This window comes from Engystomops pustulosus, chromosome 7 (genome assembly GCF_040894005.1).
Source record: "Engystomops pustulosus chromosome 7, aEngPut4.maternal, whole genome shotgun sequence".
Classification (NCBI taxonomy): Eukaryota; Metazoa; Chordata; class Amphibia; order Anura; family Leptodactylidae; genus Engystomops; species Engystomops pustulosus.
In genome coordinates, this window is record NC_092417.1 from 81,195,291 (window position 1) to 81,219,679 (window position 24,389).

A 24,389-nucleotide genomic window follows, 5' to 3' on the forward strand; every position below is an offset into this window, starting at 1 on the left:
TACATTATACAAAAGGCGACCCATTTTATATCCAAATAGGTCATCAGAACACCAGCTCTGCAAGTGAATACCTGGCCATCCCTCTTTATACTCTAAGTACACAAACAGAAAAACAAAGACTTCCTGTAAAAAAAGGAAAAGTTTTCTTTATTTGCTTTTTTTGCATTTCTGTATAAACCATATTTTATCTTCAGTACTTAGATAAAAACGTCATTCTAAAAATGTACATTTATAATTCTTAAAAGTAGAATAAAAGTAAATAAAAAATCCAATGACCAAATACACAAGTATTACAGTTCAAATAAGCGCATTAAGTATATACAGGAGGAACATGCAAACCTTGTAATACTGCAGGGAACTGCACAAATTTACCTTAAATGGCTCAAAATAAAATGGTGTTTAGAATAGAGAAGCGGCTGCATTTTATCTATTTATTTTCAGCCCATCAGCCACGGCATCTGTGCTCATTTCTTGGTACAAAATGTTCATATGACATCAAGGTACAGGATATATAGGTGGTGTTCTTTTCCTTTAGTTAGTAAAATGCACATCCTCCTCACCCCTTCCTCAGAGATTAAAAAAAAATCAAAGCACATATTAATGCCCCAAGCACTCTACTGTAGCATATTTCTATATAAAAATTCAATTTATATATGAACATTGTGCGCAGTTCACACAGCATAGGAGTTCGTGCATACCACCATATCAGTACCTTCATACAGCAATACATGGAGGTCCATTTTGGGAGGCAACTCCTTGCTATATTGTATCCGCTTCAAAAATATTTTACAAACTATAACATGGTGCTTAATGGAACATGCAGAATTTTTTTTCTCAATGGTTCTGCAATAATCTTATGGGCAAGGGGTTTGAACAAATTATAAAACAAACTCAAAATACCCCTAGTGTGCTTCTGTAAGAAACTAGAGACACATCAAGATGTATGGGACCACAGAACCATTAGCGCTGTAGGGATTTTTTTTTTCTCTCCATCTTTTATGCCAGTTCCCAGGGAGAACATCTGATTAAAAGTTACTTGTTTTTGGGCCCTTGACTATAGTCGCTCTGGTAGGAAGGGGAGGTTTACCAGAAGGATATATTTGAGTTGCCATTAATGGTGATGCATCTAAATGGATGATTATAGATGACCACTGCAAGGAGTACTCCCTTGTTGGTCACTGGTTCCATGAGTTGGACCGGAAGTGCTCAACTGATCACCAAGATGACCATGATATGAAAAGGGGTTTCTGTGGTAGAAAATTCTCTTCAAAATGGGTGCATGAGCACTTACAAAACTAAATGTAAAGGGTTTTCTAAAGTGTTGCAAATCTGTGGATTTAGAGCAAGAATCTCCTTCCTAATAACACCACCTGTACAGCTGGAGCTCCGGTTTCATGATCAGGGCTTAAGTATTAAAAAAAAAAAAGTGCTAGAGCAAAGCAGGAGGTTCACCAAATTCTGTGAAGTGGTTTCCTGGGCCAATATGAAAAACCAGCCATGGATATTGTCAGTAGAAACTATGACTGACTGCAACATCAGAATTTGTTACAGAACATCAACAGGGAAAATATTAAGGTGCAAACATGATCAAGCAAATAAACAAACAAAATGCCTTATAAATGTAACATTGATGCTGTATCGCAGTATGTACATAACAAGGCAGTGGACAGCACATATTCTTCGAGGCAGCATGAAATACAGAGCACAGGACCAGGAGATTTCTCACTTAACAATTATGAACATTTTTGTGCACTGGCCAATTACACAACAAAAAGAAGAAAAAGGCATTAAACGTTTTAAAAACAGTCATATTTACATTATTATTCCTAGGTCATTAAATACATTTCAAGTTTAGACTTTTTTTTTTTTAACTATGAAAACAAAAGTTTGGCTTTTGTCGCACAAGTGGGCCGTGTGAGAAGGCTACTGTACAACTCCTCCATTACTGGAAAAATAGATAAGGAAAAAGAGGTGGTCAAGGGGTAAACATCTCAAACCCAAGTCTATTCACTGTCCGGTGATGTGTGCGCCATCTATCACAATATATTAAGGCTTAGTGTTGCTAAAAGTCTTAATTTTCCCAGGACAGGGTCTTGCTTTTTACAGTAGAAAAAAAAAAGTGTAAAAACTGTATATTGCTCTCTACCAAGGGCCTGGACAAGATAATAATTTCATCCATAATGGTTTTCTTCTGTAATGTCAACGGATGTACACATTTATTATTATTCAACACAAACAGCCGATATTCAAGGAACTGAATCGAAGTGCTGCATAGTCCTGAATGCGGTTTTACATTTATTATAATCTACATATAATGTGGAGTCTAGATGATAATTCGCTGCTGTGTTGCACTGCAGGAAATGTAGTATTTACCCCATTTGGAAAGTTCACTGCAATCCAGCATGCTCAGACACTAACAGATATTTGCTTTTGCATGACTTTATGTCTGGATGAAACCAATGGTCCGGCAACATTTCTCAACATTATATTTAGATTATAAAACAACGCTTAAGAGCTTCACCTCTAATAAATGGCTTTACTTGGCAAGATCACACATCCGATTTCAAGCATCTGGCAGAAACACGTGGACAGAGCATTAATGGCAGTGCACAGAGGCCCTATGTTTTCATATTACTCTATATGCAATTTATTTTCCCACTAGAGCGACTTCCTAAGCACGCATCCAATGGAGAAATAGGTACAATATAAATTTCCATTACGGCCTTTTAGTATAGATACAGCCTTATTCATGAACCTACACACACAGTGGTTCCTTTACGAGAGTCTACAGAGATAGGTGGTCATCCCCAAGATGAACAACATATCTCTAGTGTTCTTACTGCATAAACCCACAGAAGAACAAAACCATGCAAGAGTCTAGTATGTAACAACAGTTTAAGGTTTCAAAAAGAAACAATCATGGAAAGTCTTCTGGGTCTCATCTCATCGCTTTAATCTTTGGTTTTGCATGGCCACTGTGCACAAAGTCACTGCAGTGATCACGGATTTAGTGTTACATGTTACTTTCCCCACTGGCGGCTTTATCAATATCTTATGGTCATCAAAACGTAAATGTCTTGCATTAAATGTGTGTGTAGGAAAAAAAAAAAAGTAGTAAAATCTCTTGTTAAATCGAGACCATAAATCTCCAGACAGGGGCCCCAACTTTTAAAATGCAAGAATGTCACATGACATCTGCTGATAGTCGATACATAGTGTTTACAGCCCTTGTGTACAAATCCACAGCACAGGTAATACTGTCAGGTTCTGGGTTGGAGGACCCAGTGCTTAAAACTGAATGGCAAGCTTGTAGTGTCCTTGCAGATAATCACTTGAGTGTCGCTTTCTTTTACAGAGAGATACACTCTCCATATGTAACAGCAATCCAATGAAATATAAAGATACATAAAAAAATAAAGTGCAAAATTCCTCTTAGATAAAGTATAAGGGGGTTCACTGACAGAGGAAAAGGATTCAGGATGAAGTCTAATTACATACAGTCCAACATTTTGATTTTCCCAGAATATATCAAACAAAAAAGATCTCCCCTAGTGCAATCTACAAGAATCCCAGTGATTAACTTCCTGGTGATGAATGAATACAAGTTGGCGAGTTGTTACCTCTTAAAATTTACCTTGACTTTTATTGTAGCTGCCCTAAAAGTTTTGATAGCACTCAAAAGAAAATAAAAATAAACCATAAAAAATGGTTTTTCAGCAGTAAAACCATTTTCTCAACAACATGTCCTAAAAAATGTGAAGTTTACACAGGCCAAGGTCATTGGGTCACTTTTAAGATGAATAAGATCCTGGAAGCAGAATTTGGCAATGGAGAAACTTCATCCTTGAAGGTATTTAACTTACGTCTGGGTAAAACTAAAGCACCTTTAAATTAGAGACGCAGGATAAGGAAATGGAGGTCCAGATGGTCAATCAGCAGAGTCTAGGCCATCTGATGGTGGTGCAAACTTAAGACGGAAAGTCCCTGTAGAAGAAAGAAAAACATGATAATCAGAGGACAATTAAATGTGTACAACAATTAGATTTTTCAATTTATTCGAGATAAAAAAAAAAGTTCTCTTTGTACAGGATTCACTTATCATAGGGCCATAGATCTAGGAAGGAAAAGTCATCATTAGATCAGTGCACTTGGTGCTCTGCATACCTTTTTTTCCTGCCAATGTTTGCAGCATAAGCCCATCCTTGGAAAAGCCTTTCCCATTAAAAAGAAAAAGTACCTGACTTAACAACATTTGGACTTCGGCAACTTGCATTACCTGGCGAGTGAAGGGACACAAACAACAGTGCTGTGGATCGTTGCTTGCATCCCGTGTGTCATAGGGGAGATCTGCTAATGCGCCAATGACAATTGAGAAAGCCAGGAAGGACCTGCTCTATGTTTTGTTTCCTGAGTTGAAGGCTTATGTACAGGGCCATAGACCATAGAAGTAAGTGGGGACACATAATAGTGTGAAAAAAAAAAAAAAAAAGGAAGACGACAGCTAGCGCATATCCTATAACAGGGATCCCCAAACTACGGCCTGCGGACAGTTTCTTTCTGGCCCCTGTCGCATCCGACCAGGCAGTCGGGCCGAGGCCACGGCCTGCGGCAGTCGGGCAGGGGCCTCCGTCCATCTGGACAGGAAGCTCCTGCCCGTCAGCAGAAATGGTCGCTCGAGCACTATTACTGCAGGTGGAGCGATGTGGCTGGAAGACAACCCGGCGCACATCGCTCTTTGAACCTGGATGACGTCATCACGCGGCCTCGCACCCCTTCGTGTCCGGCAGCAGCCGGAAGAAAGAAGACTTGGGAGCCAGGAGGCGAGTACAGGCAGTCCCCAGGTTACATACAAGATAGGGTCTGTAGGTTTGTTCATAAGTTGAATTTGTATGCAAGGCGGAACTGTATACTTTATCATTGTAATCCCAGACAGAACTTTTTTGGTCTCTGTGACAATTGGATTTTAAAAATGTTGGGTTGTCATAAGAATCAGGATTAACACTAAAGCTTCATTACAGACACCTGTGATAACTGTTATAGCTGTTTATTTTAGTCTAGGACTAAAGCACAATAAATGACCAATATCCAGTGGTCCGTTTGTAACTAGGGGTTGTCTGTAAGTCGAGTGTTGTTAAGTAGGGGACCGCCTGTATAGGGATGTTTTTAAACAGCAGTAAAACTATTGTGGCATCCGAGGGCCCTAATATATGAAATAATTATGGGGGAATTCTAGAAAATAATTAATGGTGGGGAAAGCTTAGAAAATAATTAATTATGAGGGGCAGCATATGAAATAATTAATGGTGAAGGGCTGCCTAGGAAGTGGCGTAACTAGAAGCTAATGGGCCCCAGTGCAAAGACTGTGCCAGCCCCCCCCCCCCGACTATAATGTATGGTTTATAGTAGTAGTCTTCTCATATGGGAAGGTAACACCATAAGGGCCTAAACCTCTTGGGCCCGGGTGCGACCGCAACCTCTGCACCCCCTTAAGTTACGCCCCTGTGAAATAATCAATCATGAGGGGCAGTCTAGTAATTAATGGGCAGGGGGAGGAGGACAGCATATTTAACAATTAATGGAGAGGGGTCCCAGTATTTTTAATAAATGTCCCAAGTAATTAATTGGGCAATTACATAAAATAGTTCACAAGGGGGTGTAGTATATAAAATAATTAATTGAGGGGGGCACCAGTGTATTACAGATGCAGTCACATGTACCGCCATTTATTTTTAAACTTTAGTCCGGCCTTCCAACCGTCTGAGAAGAACAGTGAACGGCCCCTTATGTAAAAAGTTTGGGGACCCCTGTCCTTTAACAACGGGCACGTGCATATAGGATTATAGGAGACTCCTAGATATTAAGACAACCATGTACTGTTTGTTAAAAAGTGGAACCGCACACAGATGTTTTTCAGTGGCATTTCAATAAGCATACTTATTTTTTCCCTCTCCTTATTTTCTTGGGTTTAGCAGGGTGTATAAATCCAAGTTTCCCTGCTGTAGCCACACAGCCAGCTGACAGATAAGGAGAAGTTGATAGAGATTCCAATGACTTTTTGTGGTGTAGGTATGTGCTTCGCCTCATGTCCCTATGTTTATACACACACTTGAGAAGGCTATTTAAAAAACAACTCACTATGAAATAAAAAGCAAAATGGGACAGAAAAGCAGTTTTCCTTACAAAGTTTATCATTATCCCGTTCACTATAAATTTCTGACTTTCTCACCTCCACCTCTCCCCGCGCACTGCCGTGTGCCCGCCGTGCTACGGTATGGCGGGCAACGGCAGTGTGCATATAGCCTAATAGTTTTACAGCTAAGCATATGGGACGTTTGTGATCCAGCTAGAATAAGCTTCTACAAAAACCGCATATGTGATTTCAGTCTAAAGTTGCCGACCAGGAATATAATATATTTTATTAGCCCTAGTATTAAGAAAACTCTGCAATTTTTACTTCGGCTCCATCATGGGTAATTTATCAACAGCCTGCACATAGAACACCAGTCTCCACCAGTGAATGTATATACTAAGGTTGCTAGAAGTATAACGATTTTCAATACAATATTTTCCAAAAAAAAAAAAAAAATTATTATCTGAATGTTTATGGTGCAGTCAAATGGGGAGTTTAAATTGCATTTAGAAACGCAATGCAAATGTCAGGGGACAGGGCTCAGCCTGATTGCACATGCGTTTCCACTGAAACACATGTGATCAGCAACGGTCAACCAGTGTTTTGCTAAAGCTTTAGTTTTTTTTATGACCGTTCATTATATGCATTGTATAGCATTCCTGGTAATGTTAATAATTTTTTTTTTCAATTTATTCAATTTAACAGTAATTGTGTAACACTTGAAGCTTTAATGCAGCTCTTAGTAACCGGTTGTCAATAGGAGGATTTTATGAAAGTCCATAGTCTAGTGCATAAAGACTCTCTATGTATCTCTATGGCAGGTAGAGTGTGGAGATTGTTCAAATCACTACCTTCTCAAAAAAAATTTCATTAAATACCATGAAATAATTTAGAGACGTTGGAAGCCGTGGGAGGTGTAGAAACACCATATATGGACAGATGATGGGAATTTCGCCTGATGACATGGTCACTGCTCTGCCACTGGTTTCACACATCTATTCAAAGGATTAACTGACCCGACACATATATTCAAAGGATTCCCTGCCTGATGTCTCCTCTGAGGATTCCCCTGTAGACCTGCTACTATGAGTCTGTAGAATGGCAAAAGACATTCAGTACCGAAAATGACAGAAACACAGTATTGAACCGTTCTGAGTATAAAAATCTCAAACAATAACCAAGGTTTCAATACATCTTGCAACCCTTGCATATACCAAGATGATTGTGCACCCTGATAAATTCCATGTAGAGGATTGTAAATGTGGTGGGACGTCCCCAACCCAGCCTGCCCCATTACACCCACTTGGAATGGACATGCTTGGAATGCCAGGAATTATGACTTTTTCATGTCATACATCAGAAAACTTGCTGACCACCAAGAGGTTAAGTTCTGAAGATACATGGACAAAAACATTGTAAACAGGGCACAAACATGATAAATAAGATTTGTAGCTGAGAATGCCTTACCATGCTGATTAAAATCCATTGATGGCTGCTTACAGTCCTGAGCGCGGTGGCCACTTACACCACAGTTATAGCATGAAATGTTCCCACTCTTTTTATGAGTTGTGCCATTAATGGTTCCCATCATGCCCTGAGGCTGGTACACCCCTGCTGTGCCAGTTATAAAGTTCTGCATTGGAGGTAAGGAAAAACCTGGTTGCCCTGTCAACATAGAGTCAGGGTTCAAGCTGTTATTGTATGGCGTATGCACTACTGGAAACGAGTTGCTGTTGTTGTATTGCTGGGTGTTAATGTAACCATTATTGCACATTGGGCTAAAGGGCATAAGAGAGAAGGGAAACATTGATGGTGTTGAGAACTGATGCTGGAAATAGTTTCCATAGTTGACAGTAACACCACCTGACCCACAGCTACCACTGCAGCCACAAGAACTACAGACTGTGCAACCAGTCTGTAAAGATGGCTGTTGTTGCTGATGGTGCACATGGTGGTGGCTGGGAATCTGAACGTTCATGGTTGGAGCGCTGCTGCCACTGTGGTAGCTATTGTCAGATGTGGAGGAAATCGTAGGGCTGGAGCTTTGGACAGGGCAGCTTGGAACGTTTGTCACATTGCAATACGAAGTCGATGTGTGGTGGCTGGAAGTGGAATTGCTGTTTGCACAGAAATTGCTGGGAATTTTGGGCATCCCACTCAAAGAAGAAAAGGCAACTTTGGTATTGGCTGTATAGAGAACACTTCTTGGGTTTATTATTGCAGGTGAGACGCTGGTGCAGGTCATCTGTCCAACCACAGAAGAATCTGATGTCGACACAAGAAGCTTCAAGGGTGTGCGTGTCACCTGAAAGACTGGAGTGGATGGCATGGTGGTGGGGGCACTGCTTTCCACAATGAGGGCTGGCTGTTGAGCTGGTTTTATCGTCCTTTCGCCAGACAAAAGATTCCCCATTTTAGCCCGGACACCAAAGCCTACAGTCTGTTGGATGGAGCTGCTATCAGGAATTATAGAAAGTACCTGACCAGGTTGCAATGGGCTGGTTCCAAAGCTCTTCTCAATTTTTATTCCACTTCTTGATCCAGGTAAAGGTTTACTTCTCTCTTCTGAAGTCAAGAGGTAGTGTGGAGATGAATGGTGAATTTTAATCTCTGCACTGCCCCGATCTGATTTGTGTAAAGTGTTCATGAGGTGCAAAGGAGCAATGTGAGAGGAGGCCCCGGCTATAATCTGAAGAGGTGCTGGGTGATGGCTTGTAGGGCTGGAACAGCTGTCATTTTGTACTGGTAAAACCTGAGCTGTTGGGCGAACTGAACTTGATGTAAAGTGATTCACCAGCAGGACAGACTTATCTTTCTCTGTGCAATCCACGTGCCTGCCAAGACCTGTAAAACAAATAGGTTTAAGCTGCCTGGTAAACAAAACCGTAAAATTAAAGCCACACTAAATAAGGTCAGTCACATCCTATTACAGAACAATATTCTTTCATATTGTTGTGCATTTGAGACATACTTTAACGTTTTCTGTACTGGGCTGTACACTACTTTCCCTTCTCTCTCCCTGTATGCTGTCAATTATAAATGTTTATTCTCGCTCTACTGATTAATTAAAAAAAACAAACAAAATTCTGTATTTCTGGTTTGTAATTGGATGACCTGAAGCAGATCCTCTTTTTTTTTTGCACCACTCTTCAAATGCACCTCCTGAAAAGCCTCCTCTTGTCCTATATGGTATCCTATGGTTACCAGAAAGCATGGGAAATGGAGAGCAGCCAGGTGGGCAAGGTAAAGACTCTGCTAGCAGCTAAACACCTACAGATAGCTAAATAAAGTAAATAAGATAATTGCTTATTTTTGCTTAGTGCAAAGTTGTTATACTTTACAGTTGTACTTTAAAGATTTGTGACAGTAACTGATCATAGGTGTAAGGAGGTACCTGAATTTTCTGCAAGTCATTCCATATAAGGAAACTGCCTTCAGTCTCCTTGGCTCTAAGAGTATTTTTCCACAAAATAATATTCACTAGAATTAACCTAGTATCGCTTATTTTATGTGCTCATTTCTGTACAGTGATTCCAGGTTTGGTCCAGTAAATCCAGCATGCACAAAGGGCATATTCAAGAGAACAAACTTGTTTCATCCCCCCCCCCCCCCAATTGGCCAATGACAGCTTTGGTAGGGATTTTAGATAACTAGTTACATAAACTGTATCTCACCGAAAACATTGCCTTTATTTACTTCTATCAGAGTAAAAACAATGTACAGGCGGTCCCCTACTTAAGAACACCTGACTTACAGATGACCCCTAGGTACAAACGGACCTTAGGTTGTTGGTAATTTACTGTAGTTTAGCTTAAGACTACAATAAACAGCTAGAATATTTACCAAAGGTGTCTGCTATTAAGCTTTATTATTAATCCTGGTTCTTGTGACAATTCAACATTTTTAAAATCCAATTGTCACAGAGACCAAAAAAAAATTTGTCTGGGGTTACAATTATAAAATATACAGTTCCGACTTACATACAAATTTAGAACAAACCTACAGAACCTATCTTGTACGTAACCCGGGAACTGCCTGTAAAATTCCTTTTAAGTGCAGTCATTTTGTTGGGACGAAGGGTCAAGAAAAGCGAAAGATGCAGGTCCCAGGCATTTACAGCATATCTTCTCCAAAATATTAGATCAATTGAAACAGAAGTGGTATGTCTACAGAATGTTCCACACCTTTACCTGTGAGGTAATCTAGGAGCTAAAATTAATATGCCTTTAGTAATACAAAGTTTCATTGAACAGTCTTAAAAGAAATGGTTTTGTCTGTTTATAACTCAAAAACTTTATTGTGTTGCCCATCAAAAAAAATTGACTCCTTACGTCTGTCCATTTCCTCTGCACTATCAGAGCTCTCTTCACGGGTCTGAAGTCCCATAGGACTTGATGGTGAGCTGGAATAGTCTGATGACGAGCTGCCTTCTTGAGGCATCTGAGTAGCTAAGGGCTCCACATCTACAGACAGCTCTAGGGGAAAAAAAATAAGCTCTTTAAAGTGGAGGTTACAACACAGACAGCTTTATAAATCTGCCCCAACATATAGAAGATTCCAAGATCTACCTCCAGCATTTTCCAGGACCAAGCTAGACCTAAAACCCAGATAAACAAGAAAACTTCCAGCTTCTCTTGTGCATCCCAGACACAAACTGTGATGTTGTATGGAATCTCCCTTCAACTAACAATAGCACTGAACCAATTACCACCCAGACAACACTTCCTTAGCCAAGATTACCTGTAGAATGAGTGCAGTGGACATTCTGAACAGGACCTACAAGACTGGTTGGGGGAACCCGTGCTACTCCACTGCTGGTGAACATACATGATGCCGAATTCGAACATCTTTTTTCAGACTTCTCTCTGATGAAGGGAACACAGAAAACAGCAGTAAAAACTCATTCTATGATAAAGCATCAACCACAAGGGTATGGACATGTAAAGCCACATCTGAGTTCCCAGAGCTGAGGATAGGCCATGAATATCTAAATCCTTTAAAATCTACAGTACAGACCAAAAGTTTGGACACACCTTCTCATTCAAAGAGTTCTCTGTATTTTCATGACTATAAAATTTGTAAATTCACAATGAAGGCATCAAAACTATAAACACATGTGGAATTATATACTTAACAAAAAAGTGCGAAACAACTGAAAATATGTCTTATATTCTAGGTCAGTGATGGCGAACCTTTTAGAGAGCGAGTGCCCAAATGACAAAAACCCACTAATTTATTTCAAAGTGCCAACACGGCAATTTAAGCATAAATTATTGCTTACTGCTTTGTCAAAGCTTTCATCGTATTGGCGTCCTGAGGACATCAATACAGTAGAAAGAGGAGAAATTCAGATCATTAATGTAGCCTCCTTCCCGGGTCCCCTGTACAAGAAGAATGCAGGACCCATGGCAGGAGATCGAATTATAATCCAGCTCTGTCCCCATCTTCTCACTCCTCCTGCAGTCCCAGGCAGTCAAGGATGTGTTGCTTTAAAATAGTCCTCAATGTCCTGTGTAGCCTGGGACTGCAGGAGGAGGCCATGGGTCCTGTCTTATGAACTCTATGCTGAGGACCTGGGTGCCCACAGAGAGGGCTCTGAGTGCCGCACCGTCAGACTAATGGAGCAAATGACGGCGCATGACCGTTTTGCTACATTTAGCTGTATTGAGCTGAAATTGCTAGGCTCGGTAATCCCCGCCAGCTCCATAGAAATTTAATCAACGGACCACTTGTTTTTGCGATCTGTGTCTACTGATTAGCAAGTTTGGCCCTATACCATGGATAGGGCCTAACGCTAGTTAGTGGGAACACCAAGGGGTTTTCCCACGAAAGGCCCCATCTACAAGTTAGGGCATATCTACAGTAACACAGCAATAGCCCAGACAAGACACTTACTTCTCAAGCTCTAACTGAGTCTTCAGCTTCTTTTTTGCTCCCATAGTTAAGGATTCAAACTTATTTAAATCTTCCTCGGTGAGACTCAAGAACTGAGTAGGAAAATAAGCACAAAGCATGTAACATCAACCATTAGACTATGAATCACATTAATAGGTGCTGCTATGCACACACTTCAGTTAGCCCATTACCTTTTTCATGGACAGCTGACTGAATACTGCATAGTATTTGTGCAAGCGCAACTTTCTAAGCCACTCCAGAATGTCCTGCTGTTCTTGAGTCTGAGGGCTTGGCACACTGGAAGATATTCCAGTAGTAGATATTGACTCAGTTGGAGGCCTATATGTGACAGAGGTGGAGCTTGGGCACAAACTCATTGTAACTCCACTGTGGTGCAAGGATATGCTGCCATGGGAAGACTGGATACTGGCCACACCGCATATTGGTCTGCAACACAAGCAATATTTAGTCACATCAAGAAAGATGAAGACAGCATGGAACATCCTGCTGCTGGAACCTACATACCGTACAGAGGAGCCTCCTGAGGTGCTCACTTTCACATGGGATGGGTTGCTGGGATCTGTGGGTGATATAAACTCAATAATAAGATTTATAACAGCAAAAAATAGAATCTTAGAAAATGGCTGCTTCAACTCACTTAAGTTCTGATGTTGCTGATGGTTTGCCGTAGTACTGAAGAATTTCTTAATAAGGTCAGTCTTTAATACATGGGGGGGCAGAGACACCAAACACCTTGAGCATAATATAAAAGTCAATAAAGCACCTTCATCAGCATGAATGACCAGAGGAAACAAGATAGTCAAGTCATACCGTTGATCAAAATCAAGATCCAAATGGTTCCTGTCTACGGAAAAAGAGTCCACACCACCACGATAAGGAATGCATTTTTCCAAATCTTCTGAAAATATGTGTGAGAGCTAAAAGGAAACAGAAGTCTTATTACACAGACAGAAGGAAGACAAGACACCCTTTTAAAGGGTTTTCCCATGAATACAAGTTAGGCCCTATCCACAGGATAGGGCCTAACTTGCTGATCAGTGGGGGTCTCACTACTGAGACCCCCATAGATCACGAAAGCTAGGGGTCTGACACACCCCTCGCCGGTCCTCAGACTAATGGAGCGGACGGCTGCGCATGACCGTTCCGCTCCTTTAATCTCTGTGGAGCTGACGGAAATTGCCAAGACCCCCACTGATCAGCAAGTTAGGCCCTATCCCGTGGATAGGGCCTTACTTTTGTTCGTGGGAAAACCCCTTTAACTACAGTCTGTACATAACACACACAAGGTATAGGCCTGTATCTTAATTGGTACTTTATATTATTAATGTTAAATCCTGTATTGATAGACTGAACAACCCTTCACCTTCAACACCAGATGTTAGTATGTTGTTTTCGAAGTATATTTACAAACTGTATAATACTCAGGAGCTGCACTCACTATTCTGCTAGTGGAATTTCTATGTACATATATTCTTCTACTTATGACAGTTTGTACAAGCATATTACTGAATCTTTTCTGATCTGTATATATGGCTGTATTCTGGCCGTAAATTACAGAGCAGATTGCAACAGTGTGGCAACCTATTGCATTGTATCCGTAACGTATCTGTATAAAAAACGGTGGGCTGGCAAGTGATGGCAAACTGCCTATTGGCTGGCTGACAGAATGCACCTCCCACTGGTTCTAAATATTAGGGTACATTCACTCGCGGTATGCCCGCCGTGTGCTGGAGGTGAGGAGGAGGTGACCCATCCTCCCTCCATAGGAAATAGCGGAACACGGCCGCACATCCGCCAAAAGATAGAGCATGCTCTATCTTTATGCAGTGTGCGGCCCGGATCGGTGCCACGATCGGTGCCACGATTTGCCGTCTATGGGGACGTACATGCGGCCGCAAATTTGCGGCCGCATGTACGGCCCTGCAGATGGCTGTGTGAATGAGCCCTTACATGTATATACGGCAGCATACGGTGCACAGACGGTAGCATGCATTTACGCCCCATGCACACAACCGTATAAAAACGCCCGTATAGATGGCCCCATGCATTCCAATGGGCAATGGGTATTGTCTACCATATCGTACGGTAAGTGAGCCATATAAAAATATAGAGCATATCCTATTTCCCACCGAGTTTCTGTTCCGTACGGGTCAACGGGAACGTATAAAATACAGGCTAAGGGCTCATTCACATGCCCGTATACACCACCGTCTGAATGTACCCCAAATACGTGTAGCATACGGCTGTGCACTGCATGCTGCCATATATATGTGCAGTATCCAGAACCAGTAGGAGGTGCATTCTGTCAGCCAGCCAATAGTCAGCCAGCCATCATTTGCCAGCCCACCGTATTTTACATGGATACAAAGCAATAGGTTGCCATACTGTAGCAATCTGATCCGTATTTACGGCCAGAATACATCCGTATACACAGAACAGAAAAGACCATATGGTCGTGTAAATGAGGCCTTAGGGCATACCGCCGTGTGCTGGAGGTGAGGAGGAGGTGACCCCTCCTCCCTCCATAGGAAATAGTGGCACACGGCCGCACATCCGCTGAAAGATGGATCTTTTTGCGGTGTGCGGCCCGGATCGGTGCCACCGGATACCCGCCGTGCCGGTATATGGTCGTCTAAATGAGGCCTTAGGTCACATTCACACCGCTGTAACGTACCACCGCGGGCACACATCGGCAGCCAGGAGAGGAGGGCTCCCATATGGCACGTGCCCCCATTGCAGTGGACGGGGGATGTATATATACGCCGCATATACGTTGGCCTTATACATTCGTGTGAAAGTAGCCTCAACCCGTATTTTATACTTTCCCTTTAAAGGGGTTATCCGGGTCTTAAAAATGACTAAGGGCCGGGCTGGGGAGGCCTATTTAAACATAATAAACATGTACTTACCTCGTCTGGCGCTGCCGATGTCCTGCGCCGCGGTCCGTCTCCTCTGTGCGCCGGTTTGTATACAGTAGCGCACAGGGACCTTCCTGCCGGCCAGAAGCTCCCATCCGACAGCGCTTACAACGCTGCTACATCACGGACCGGAAGTTCCCCGTGCACGGCTTCTCTGCCCCTGTAAATAAACAGGGGCACGGATCGAAAAGATTGCAGCGCGGGACATCGGCAGTGCCGGAAGGGGGCAAGTACTTGTTTATTATGTTTAACTAGCCCACCCCAGCCCTGCCCTCAGTAATTTTTAAAACCCGGATAACCCCTTTAACTTCTATGGGCTGAACAGAAAAACTGGAAAATAGGCTCTATATTTTTTTTATACAGCTCACTTATTACGGTAGACAATACGACCATGTACATGGATGGCTGTATTGCCCAATGCAAGGGGTCTGTATATACAGTCATTTTTATTGGCTTGTGTGCACGGGGCTTTAATCTGTACTGAAAGAATTCCTTTTATTTTACTTCAGAGCTGCATTCATTTGAGAACATTAAAACATACCATAAATGTAGTCCAGTGAGCCTGCCGTAAAGATACACCACAATACTTCTGTACTGCAGAACTGTATATTAAGAAGCTTCCATACTTGGTGAACCTGAAGGACAAGCTCAGCATTGCGAGGGAACCCTTTATTGTGCAAGTTAAAGGGATTGTCGCACAAAGCAAGTTAGGCCCTATCCACAGGATAGGGACTAACTTGCTGATCGGTGGGGTTCTCAGTGATAAGACCCTCACAGATCACAAGAACGAGGGGTCCAAGGGTACCTCAGTCGGACCAATAGTCACTCCCAGAGATTAATGATGCGCATGACCGTTCTGGTTACATATCGTAACCTACCCTTGTAAGCTGCTGTACATCAATGTACTATAAACCATGGGCACACAAAACAAGTATACCATGAAAGTTGGGGGCCTACCAGCGATGTAGTGAGAAGCATGATAAAGAGCTCCTGCCAGGAATCCTGCGTTGATCTTAATTTTTAACATCTAACACCAGATTTTCTGAATAGAAATGGGTACCGTCAGCATCCTACCTCGCCAGTGAAGGGGAGAGCTCCATCACACTAGTGAGCACACTCCTTTACAGCTTCCTGCCAGGACCCACCATCTTGCCTCACACACGTCACTGGACCCACCATCACCAGCCTACAGCACCACTCCTGTAACCCCATTTTTGTAAATGTTCAGAGGGTTCCGATAACGCTAGCAGTGTAAGGTCCCTTCTACACTTGCGAGTGTGATGCACGGCCCGAACGCTGCACACTGGGACTGAACTGACATGCTGAGTTCACTCCCAGTGTGCGAGTTCATCGCATCACACTCACGAGTGTAGAAGGGGCCTAACACTGCTGCATCAGAGATAGCGCTAGGAGTCGCTTACCTTAGCATGCAGCTCCTAGTGAGTTTTTTTTTTTTTTTTTTTTTTATGGGTGACAGGTCCTCTTCAAGGCCGCCTAATAGGCCTCGAAAACATCGGCATATTTCCACTTTACGAAACACTGGTGCCCGGTTTAGTTTACAGCTAACTCTACTACCAAAAAGGTGGGTGTTGCAATACAGGTCTCCTGTCACTGCCCCCTGCAAGTAACCAATACCGTGGTGGAGCTTCATGGTCATTTACTAGTGGTGAGAGGGTCTACTTTAGGCAAACGCATAGCTATTTTCTCCTTGTATGCTCCTAATACATGCCGAATCCCTTTTCTCTCCTGTGTTCTTAATAAATTGTCTACTAGCCATAATGACATGCTACAAATAGGTGGGGATTATAATACTCCCTTCTTTGAGCACTTCGATTGTTTCTTTATACCCACATATCCTCCTCCCCAAGAAGTGAAGTCCTTGATGCTGGGGTTTCGTAGGTTAGTATGCAAGCATTATTTGCATGAATTGTGAAGAGTACTGCCCACTGTGACCTCTGGTGAAGCTCTCTGGATGCTTTACTTTGGTCTCAGGCTGCAGTGATATGCTGTAAGGTGTCTGTAATGAAGTTTTATTGTTGCTCCCATGACAGCAAAAATTTTGAAAATCCAATTGTCACTGGGGCAAACTTTTTTTTCTGGAATTACAATTAAAAAAATATACCAGACAGAGAACCTGTCATGAGAAATCGGCCAAATAAACCACTACCAGCATGTTGTCATGGAGCTGAGCAGCTTCTAGATGTTTGCTGGTGTAGTGGCATCATCCAGAAAATCAACTTTCAAGTGAGATGTAAATTGGTTTTATGAAGTCAAGGAGGCAGAGATTTTAACAGTGAAGTCAAAGAGCTCCCCCTTCACTGTAATTGATGGTCCTGGGCCCAAGGACATCATTGATCAGATCTCCCGAAGTCTGGGACAGGAAGTGAATCACATAGGGGGGAGGTGGGGAAGAGCTTGACTTCAGTGTTAAACTCTCCACCTCCCTGACTTTATACATTCAACTTCCATCTCACTTCAAAGTTGATTTTGGATGATGCCACCACAGCAGGCCATGAAAGAAACAAGATTTAAAAGCTGTGGTTTATTAGGCCAATTTCCAGGGTGACAGGTCCCTTTAAGTACAAACCGGAAGAACCGATCTTGTACGTAACCCTGTACTCTTTCTGCACCTTCTCCCACTATACAATGGGAAGATCACAAAAAAAAAAAAATAGCTAGGTGTGAAACGACATCTACTCAAATACAAAAAGAATCTTCACCTCTCCTTATAAAGTCCAGATCCTTTGCTCTTAAAGGGGTTATCCGGCTGTTAAAAATTACTGAGGGCCGGGCTGGGGTGGGATAGTTAAACATAATAAACATGTACTTACCTCCTCCAGCACCGCCAATGGCCCGCGATGCGGTCTGTTTCATCCGTGCCTCTGTTTGTTTACAGGGGAAGAGAAGCCGCGCACATGGAGCTTCCGGTCCCATCCGTTCCTATCTCTCAGCGATGTAAGCACTTGGAGATGGTGTTGGATGGGAGCTTCCGGCCGGCTGGAAGCTCTCTGTGCGCCCCAGTATACAAATCGGCGCACAGAGGAGACAGACCGCGACGCGGGACATTGGCAGCGCCGAAGGGCAAGTATATGTTTATTATGTTTAACTAGCCCACCCCAGCCCTCATTATTTTTCAACACCCGGATAACCCCTTTAAAATTAGGGAGCTAGATCTCAACATAGACTGCACGGTGTTCCGGGAAAATGAACATCCGATACAAAAACCCATGAATATATAAACAAAACTCAACGTCAGTCACAAAATGGAGCATGATAGATTGATTTTATGATTCACAAAATTTTACGGCCTCTCTAACGTATGCAGCGTTATCACCAAGATGGCTGCCACTGGAAACTACAAGTCCCATGATCCTTTAGTTCTCAGTAACTCCTCCTCCATCTTATGCTCTGCTTCCTTGACCAGACAGACTCTCTTATTTTTATTACAAGACTTTTTTGCCACTTCATCTACCCAATCTGTCTAATATTATTTACACAATTCCTCAAGGGGGAACCGATCCCACAAATTATGCTATCATCTAACATAACGTTAGTGGAGCGTTATTAGAAGCTCAGAGTGAAAGTCGTAAAAACTGAGCCCACAAGAACGTGACGCACATGCGGTTTTTTTCAATTTTTTTCACATTTGGAATTTTTTCCTGCTTTCCAGTACACGGCATGTTATAATAAATAACATCACAGGAAAATAAAAATTGTTACGCACAAAATAAGCCCTCACATAGCTCTGTACACGGAAAACTGAAAAAGTTATGGATTTTTGAAGGTGGAGAGCGAGAAATGAGCGAAAAAAAAACCCTGCATCCTTGAGGGGTTAAATTTATTGAATAAAGTATTTTCGGTTACGATAGAAGCAAGATACTGTGCACATTGTAATACTGCCCTGATATATTACTGTATACTATTGCTATTACTCTGATCAATTTTAGACTGGCTATCGCCACAAATTTAAGCAATGTACAACCTGACAACTTTATTTTCTTGTCTTTTTGATTTATTTTTTTTAAAAGATAAACACTGTAAAAATTTACAGGAGGATACCATGAAGTTGCATGTTCCATTAAATCGATTACCTTGGAAACAAACTCTGTAACTTCAGTTGAAGATTTGGTAACCAGTGACACTGTGGAATCAGACCAAAATATCTGAAGAAAAAAAAAATGTAATTTACACATTTATTTGAAATTCGGTTATAAAAAGAAAAAAAACATTTTAAATAGGAGGCACCTAGTTCCTGAGGTTATCCAACATAAACATATCCACACTCAGGGACAATAACATAGCAGAGAGATTCTAAATAATGGCAGTCAGAGACAACAGTTGCAAGAGGTTCACAAATGTAAAAATTATGGGACATAAAGAGCGTTTCCTCTCTCCAAAAAAAATTGTGTAGTATGTCATTCCATACATTAAGATTGCACTAGTTACCTCAAAACAGCAGTCTGCATTCTTTTCTTTCTTCTTGTGCGGCAAAACTTTAAGTTCAATTTTTTCAACATTTACTAAAAAGAAGGAAAATAAGTGACAGTGAGTAATTTTATATTTTTAATAGAACCATGACAGTAGATTATTTCAAATTGAAATTCTTCAATATTATGTAAATCTACCTAAGACACATAAAAGAATGCTGGGAATCTGACAAGTGAACCCGCCTAAATGTAGCAACTTACATTGTGTTACAGCTGTGTATTGAAGTTTAGCCCCACTCACCCAAAAAGGAATGAACTGCAAACAGCCCAAATAATGAATGGTATCAAAAGGTCTTCTATGAATTATAAGTAGAGAAAATGGGAGATACAAGCAACAGACCAAGGCCAAGTAGTTTAGGACATCTGCATATAAAAGTGGATATGATCTTCCCATTCGTCAAGGTATACAATGACAACCCCGAGATTCCATCTGCTTCCAAGAAAAGTTGGGCGATTATTTTGGGCTATTCTCCACCTTAATCTGATTTTCTTGTGTATTCCCATCATCTCTCGAAAACCAATTTCTAAACTTTACCCTACTCTTCTCTATTCACCTATGTTGGCCCCCCACTAAGTTTTATGCCCCTCTTCCCTAGATGATACAATCAGCTCTAATAAACAATAAGTTGAGGAACGAGTTCACAGCTTCAACCTTACCTCCAACTTTGATTGAGCTAACCTCAATTTAGCCATTCTGATAAAAATCTGAATAACGTGCCTGTAAATGGGCAAACTAATCAAATCAATAGATAAACACAATGCCCTAATATCATGCAGTAACTATTGCATTTACTCAATTTAGAGGACTCATGAGGGTCAAACACAACAGTCAACAGAAGATATTGTTTGTTAATTACTTATGACAGTGATGGCAAACCTTTTGGGGACTGAGTGCCAAAACTACAAGCATAAGCCACATATTTTTCACAAAGTGCCAAATGCCAATTTAAAGTAACTCACAGGTTTCAAACGTATTGGCGTCCCGAGGACACCAAGCCTGTAGAAAGAAGAAGAAATTCAGATTATTGTAGTTTCCCTCTTGCAGCTCCAGAGAAGGGTCTACAATGATAATACATAATCTGTCAGCACGTCCCTGCTCTTCCTGCACTTCTAGTCACTTTAAAATAGCATTGAACATGGCATCTACTGGGCTGCCTGTGACTGCAGAAGGTATTGAGTCCTAAATGGTGACCTGGGTGATTGCCTGGGTGCCCAAAGAGAGGGCTCCGAGTGCCACCTCTGGCACCCGTGCCATAGGTTCGCCACCACAGACTTATGAGATACTACTGCATGACTTATGTATAACTTTAGTAGAGAGATGCTTATACAGGCGGTCCCCTACTTAAGGACACCAGACTTACAGACAACCCATAGTTACAGACAGACCCCTCTGTCCTCTGGTGAAGCTTTCTGAATGCTTTACTATAGTCCCAGATTGCAATGATCAGCTGTAAGGTGTCTGTAATGAAGCTTTATTGATAATCCTTGGTCCCATTACAGCAAAAAAAAAAAAAAAAAATGTATGAACTCCAATTGTCACTGGGGCCAAAAATTTTTTGTCTGGATCTACAATTATAAAATATACAGTTTCGACTTGCATACAAATTCAACTTAAGAACAAACCTCCGGACCCTATCTTGTACGTAACCCGGGGACTGCCTGTACTTACTAAGCATTTGCCACGTTTGCATTTTTGAATGTCAGGAGGGGAGAGAGAAATCTGTTTTACTTTCTGCATTTGGTCTATTTACTTTTTATTTTGATGGAAAGAACAAGTGATCCAAGCAAAATATAATCCTGGAATCGGGATGCAATGATGCGTCTCCCTCTGATCCCATACTGCAGCTCCATGGGTAAAGAGTGGGACGGCTGCAGAAAACACTCTACGTCAGCAAATGCTGATCAAAGAAAGTCTCTTTTGTGGCTGCACATGGTTTCTGTACAGTACACAGGGAGTAAAATGCTTCCATCTGCAGCAGCGCCAGCGATGATTCATCCATGGGATGGAGGCAGCGCCACCAGATGTTATTATTCACAGAAATTCCACTCTGGCATTGTCTAGACTTCAGATACTGCCAGTTTATACAAAATAATTGAGCTCACATGCTGGTAACTGGACAGTGGCCTATTACAAAAACATAGTTTGCCAACTTTATATTTATTCTCACCCCAAACAGAGAAAGATGTAAAGCTCTTTTTTTTTTTGGGGGGGGGGGGGGGGGGGGGCGGCGCTTGTATCCAGGAACTAAGATGCCTTGGGAGACCAAAGCATTAGCACTAACTTCAGACAGGGGAGTAATTCGTTAAAACTAACGGCAATTATCACTAGCAACTATACTAAAGTGGCTAAACGGTGTTATCCAGACTTTCCAATTGATTTCAAAACGCTCAGTTTAGGTATTAAACTAAGATGCCGTGGGTGACCAACCCCAGACAGAGGTAATTTGTTAAAACTAACGGGATTTATCCTGTGGATAGGGCCCAACTTTTGTTCGCGGGAAAATCCTTTTAACCTATTCTCTAGGAGAGCTGCCTCTTGTATAAAAGATTAATTATTGGTGCTATTTCATTTAAGACAAACAAGTTCACCATATGGAAGGTTTTTAACCCCTTCAAGACGCAGCCAGTTTGTTGGGTTGTCCACTTTCAGCAAATATTTGATATTGTTTGTGTAATGAAAAGTTCTACAATTTTCCAATATACTTTCTGTATCAATTCCTCACAGTTTTCTAGATCTCTACTGTCTGTCCTTCTATAGGAAGCTTCTAAGTTTACCCCAGTGAATAGAAATCTGTCCATGGTGATGTGATGGACGTGCAGGTGCACAAGTTGTGATCACACAGCTCCTATTACCGTATTTTCCGGACTATAAGGCGCACATAAAAGCCATGGATTTCCTTGGAAATCCAAAGTGCGCCTTATAGTCCGGTGCGCCCTATGTATGGCGCAGGGCAGCGGACCATACTTACATAGGTCCCCGCTACCGGAGACAGCAGATCTCCAGCGGGAACTGCAGACCACGCGGCACGAACAACTTCTGCCGCGTCGGTCTGCAGTTCCCGCTGGAGATCTGCTGTCTCCGGTAGCGGGGACCTATGTAAGTATGGTCCGCTGCCCTCCTCCACCTCCCCCGCGTCTCGTCAGGTCTCGTCTTCGGGTCGCGTCTCTTCTCGTCGGGTCTCCGCTCCGCCCCTGGACCTCCGCCACGCCCCCGGACCCTGCGCCTTATAGTCCGATGCGCCTTATATATGGAATTATTACATATATAAGGCGATGCGCCTTATATTCCGGTGCGCCTAATGGCCCGGAAAATACGGTACTCTCTGTGATAACGGCTCGTGCACCTGCATGTCTATCACATCATGGACAGATTTCTATTCACTGGAGTAATCATAGAAGCTTTCCATAGAATGACAGCAAGCAGAGATCTAGAAAACAGTGAGGAATTGATACAGAAAGTATATTGGAAAAATGTAAAACAACCCTTTTAAGGCGCTGTGTTATTTGTAATCTGGCATGTGTGAAGCGCTATGGAATTTGATGGCGCTATATAAAGATTATTATTATTATTATTATTATTATTATTATTATTATTGTGTTGCTTCATTTGGTTAGAACTTTTCAACATTCACCAACATGATTTTGAGATTGCAGTTCACGTTAATAGTAAATTTTGGTTGATTTGTGTTTATTTATGAAAAACACGAAATCTGCTAAATCTGAGAAATTTGTCATTTTCAAGATTTAGAGGATATGCTTTTGAGACAGATAGTAACTAATTTTGGTGTGGAAACTAACTAACATTTCCCAACTTCAGGTATTCATCATTTTATAAGGGTGATGTCACATGGCGTTTTTAGGCCGTTTTTAGTTAGTGTGTTTTCAGATAGTAAAAAACGCATCAGTTTTTTAAACCGCATGTGGTTATGTCCGTTTTTAATAGCGCAAATTTGGAAAATCTGACAAAAACTGATGCGCTTTTTACGATCTGAAAATGCAACTAAAAACGGACCAAAAACGGCCTAAAAATGCCATGTGTGACATCACCCTAAAAGTAATTTTATTCTTTTATGACGTTAGACAGCTTAATAGAACAGAGTTTAGCATTTTATTCCTGAAATTTCTACATTGAAATTTTTTAGGATAATTTTTGTTTTAAAGGAATTCGAAATAGAAAATTATTAGAATCTCCCTATGAACCCCCCCCCCCTATTTACAAAATTACACTATTCAAACTATTAAAAAATGCTTGGAGGAAGATTTTTAACCGTTTGAGCACTGCAGAGTAATTAAAACAAAATGGAGATAAAATTTAGAATGGTTTAATTTTGTCGGCATTAGCCCTAAAATTCACACATTTCCAAAAGATAAAAAGATAAAATACAGCGCAAAATTTGTTATGCAATTCCTCCTGAGTATGGAGACGTTTCTTGTTGTATGGGCGCACAGCGAGCCGCAGAAGGGAAGCATACAGCTGCCAGTTTAGTCAAAGGATTTTAGTTCCCTCATTGGCGCACTTTTGTAGGCTATAAAATTTTTGTTTTCCTGTTAGTGGGACCATGTGTGGGTAAATTTTATTTGCGAGATGAGATGTATTTTCCATTTTTGGGTTGGTATCCCCTATTGTTGAAAACATTAACTTTTTTGGGGGGAGAAGGAGTAGAAAAGCATGAATTAAGAAATTGATTTTTTACTTACCGTATATACTCGAGTATTAGCTGTGGGTGGGAAATTCAATGGTCAAACCCCCCCCCCCCAGTAGTATACAGCCTGCCAGCCCCCATGTAGTATACAGCAAGCTCCTAGTAGTTTACAGCAAGCCCTAGTAGTTTACAGCAAGCCCCTAGTAGTATACAGCCAGCCTGCCCCCACAGCCCTTAAAAAAAATAAACTTATATACTCACCCTCCGATGTCAGGGCGGCTCCCCGATGTCAGCG

The 24,389-nt window shown here is 41.6% G+C and overlaps 1 protein-coding gene across 5 annotated transcripts in view; it reads right to left on the bottom strand.

Moving 5' to 3' along the window:
- Positions 1-3,099: 3,099 nt before the first annotated feature.
- Positions 3,100-24,389, bottom strand: part of ZCCHC14 (zinc finger CCHC-type containing 14) — a 51,072-nt gene continuing 29,782 nt past the window's right edge. For all 5 annotated transcript variants that reach the window (XM_072117087.1, XM_072117086.1, XM_072117088.1 and 2 more), the window contains 11 exons: positions 19,411-19,484; positions 19,056-19,127; positions 12,857-12,963; positions 12,684-12,778; positions 12,551-12,605; positions 12,217-12,472; positions 12,026-12,117; positions 10,871-10,995; positions 10,462-10,605; positions 7,598-8,974; positions 3,100-3,984 (listed from right to left, as the gene is read on the bottom strand). In XM_072117087.1, the coding sequence (XP_071973188.1) occupies positions 3,929-3,984; positions 7,598-8,974; positions 10,462-10,605; positions 10,871-10,995; positions 12,026-12,117; positions 12,217-12,472; positions 12,551-12,605; positions 12,684-12,778; positions 12,857-12,963; positions 19,056-19,127; positions 19,411-19,484 (2,453 nt within the window). In that variant the 3' untranslated portion in view covers positions 3,100-3,928. The remainder of the gene's footprint in view (positions 3,985-7,597; positions 8,975-10,461; positions 10,606-10,870; positions 10,996-12,025; positions 12,118-12,216; positions 12,473-12,550; positions 12,606-12,683; positions 12,779-12,856; positions 12,964-19,055; positions 19,128-19,410; positions 19,485-24,389) is intronic.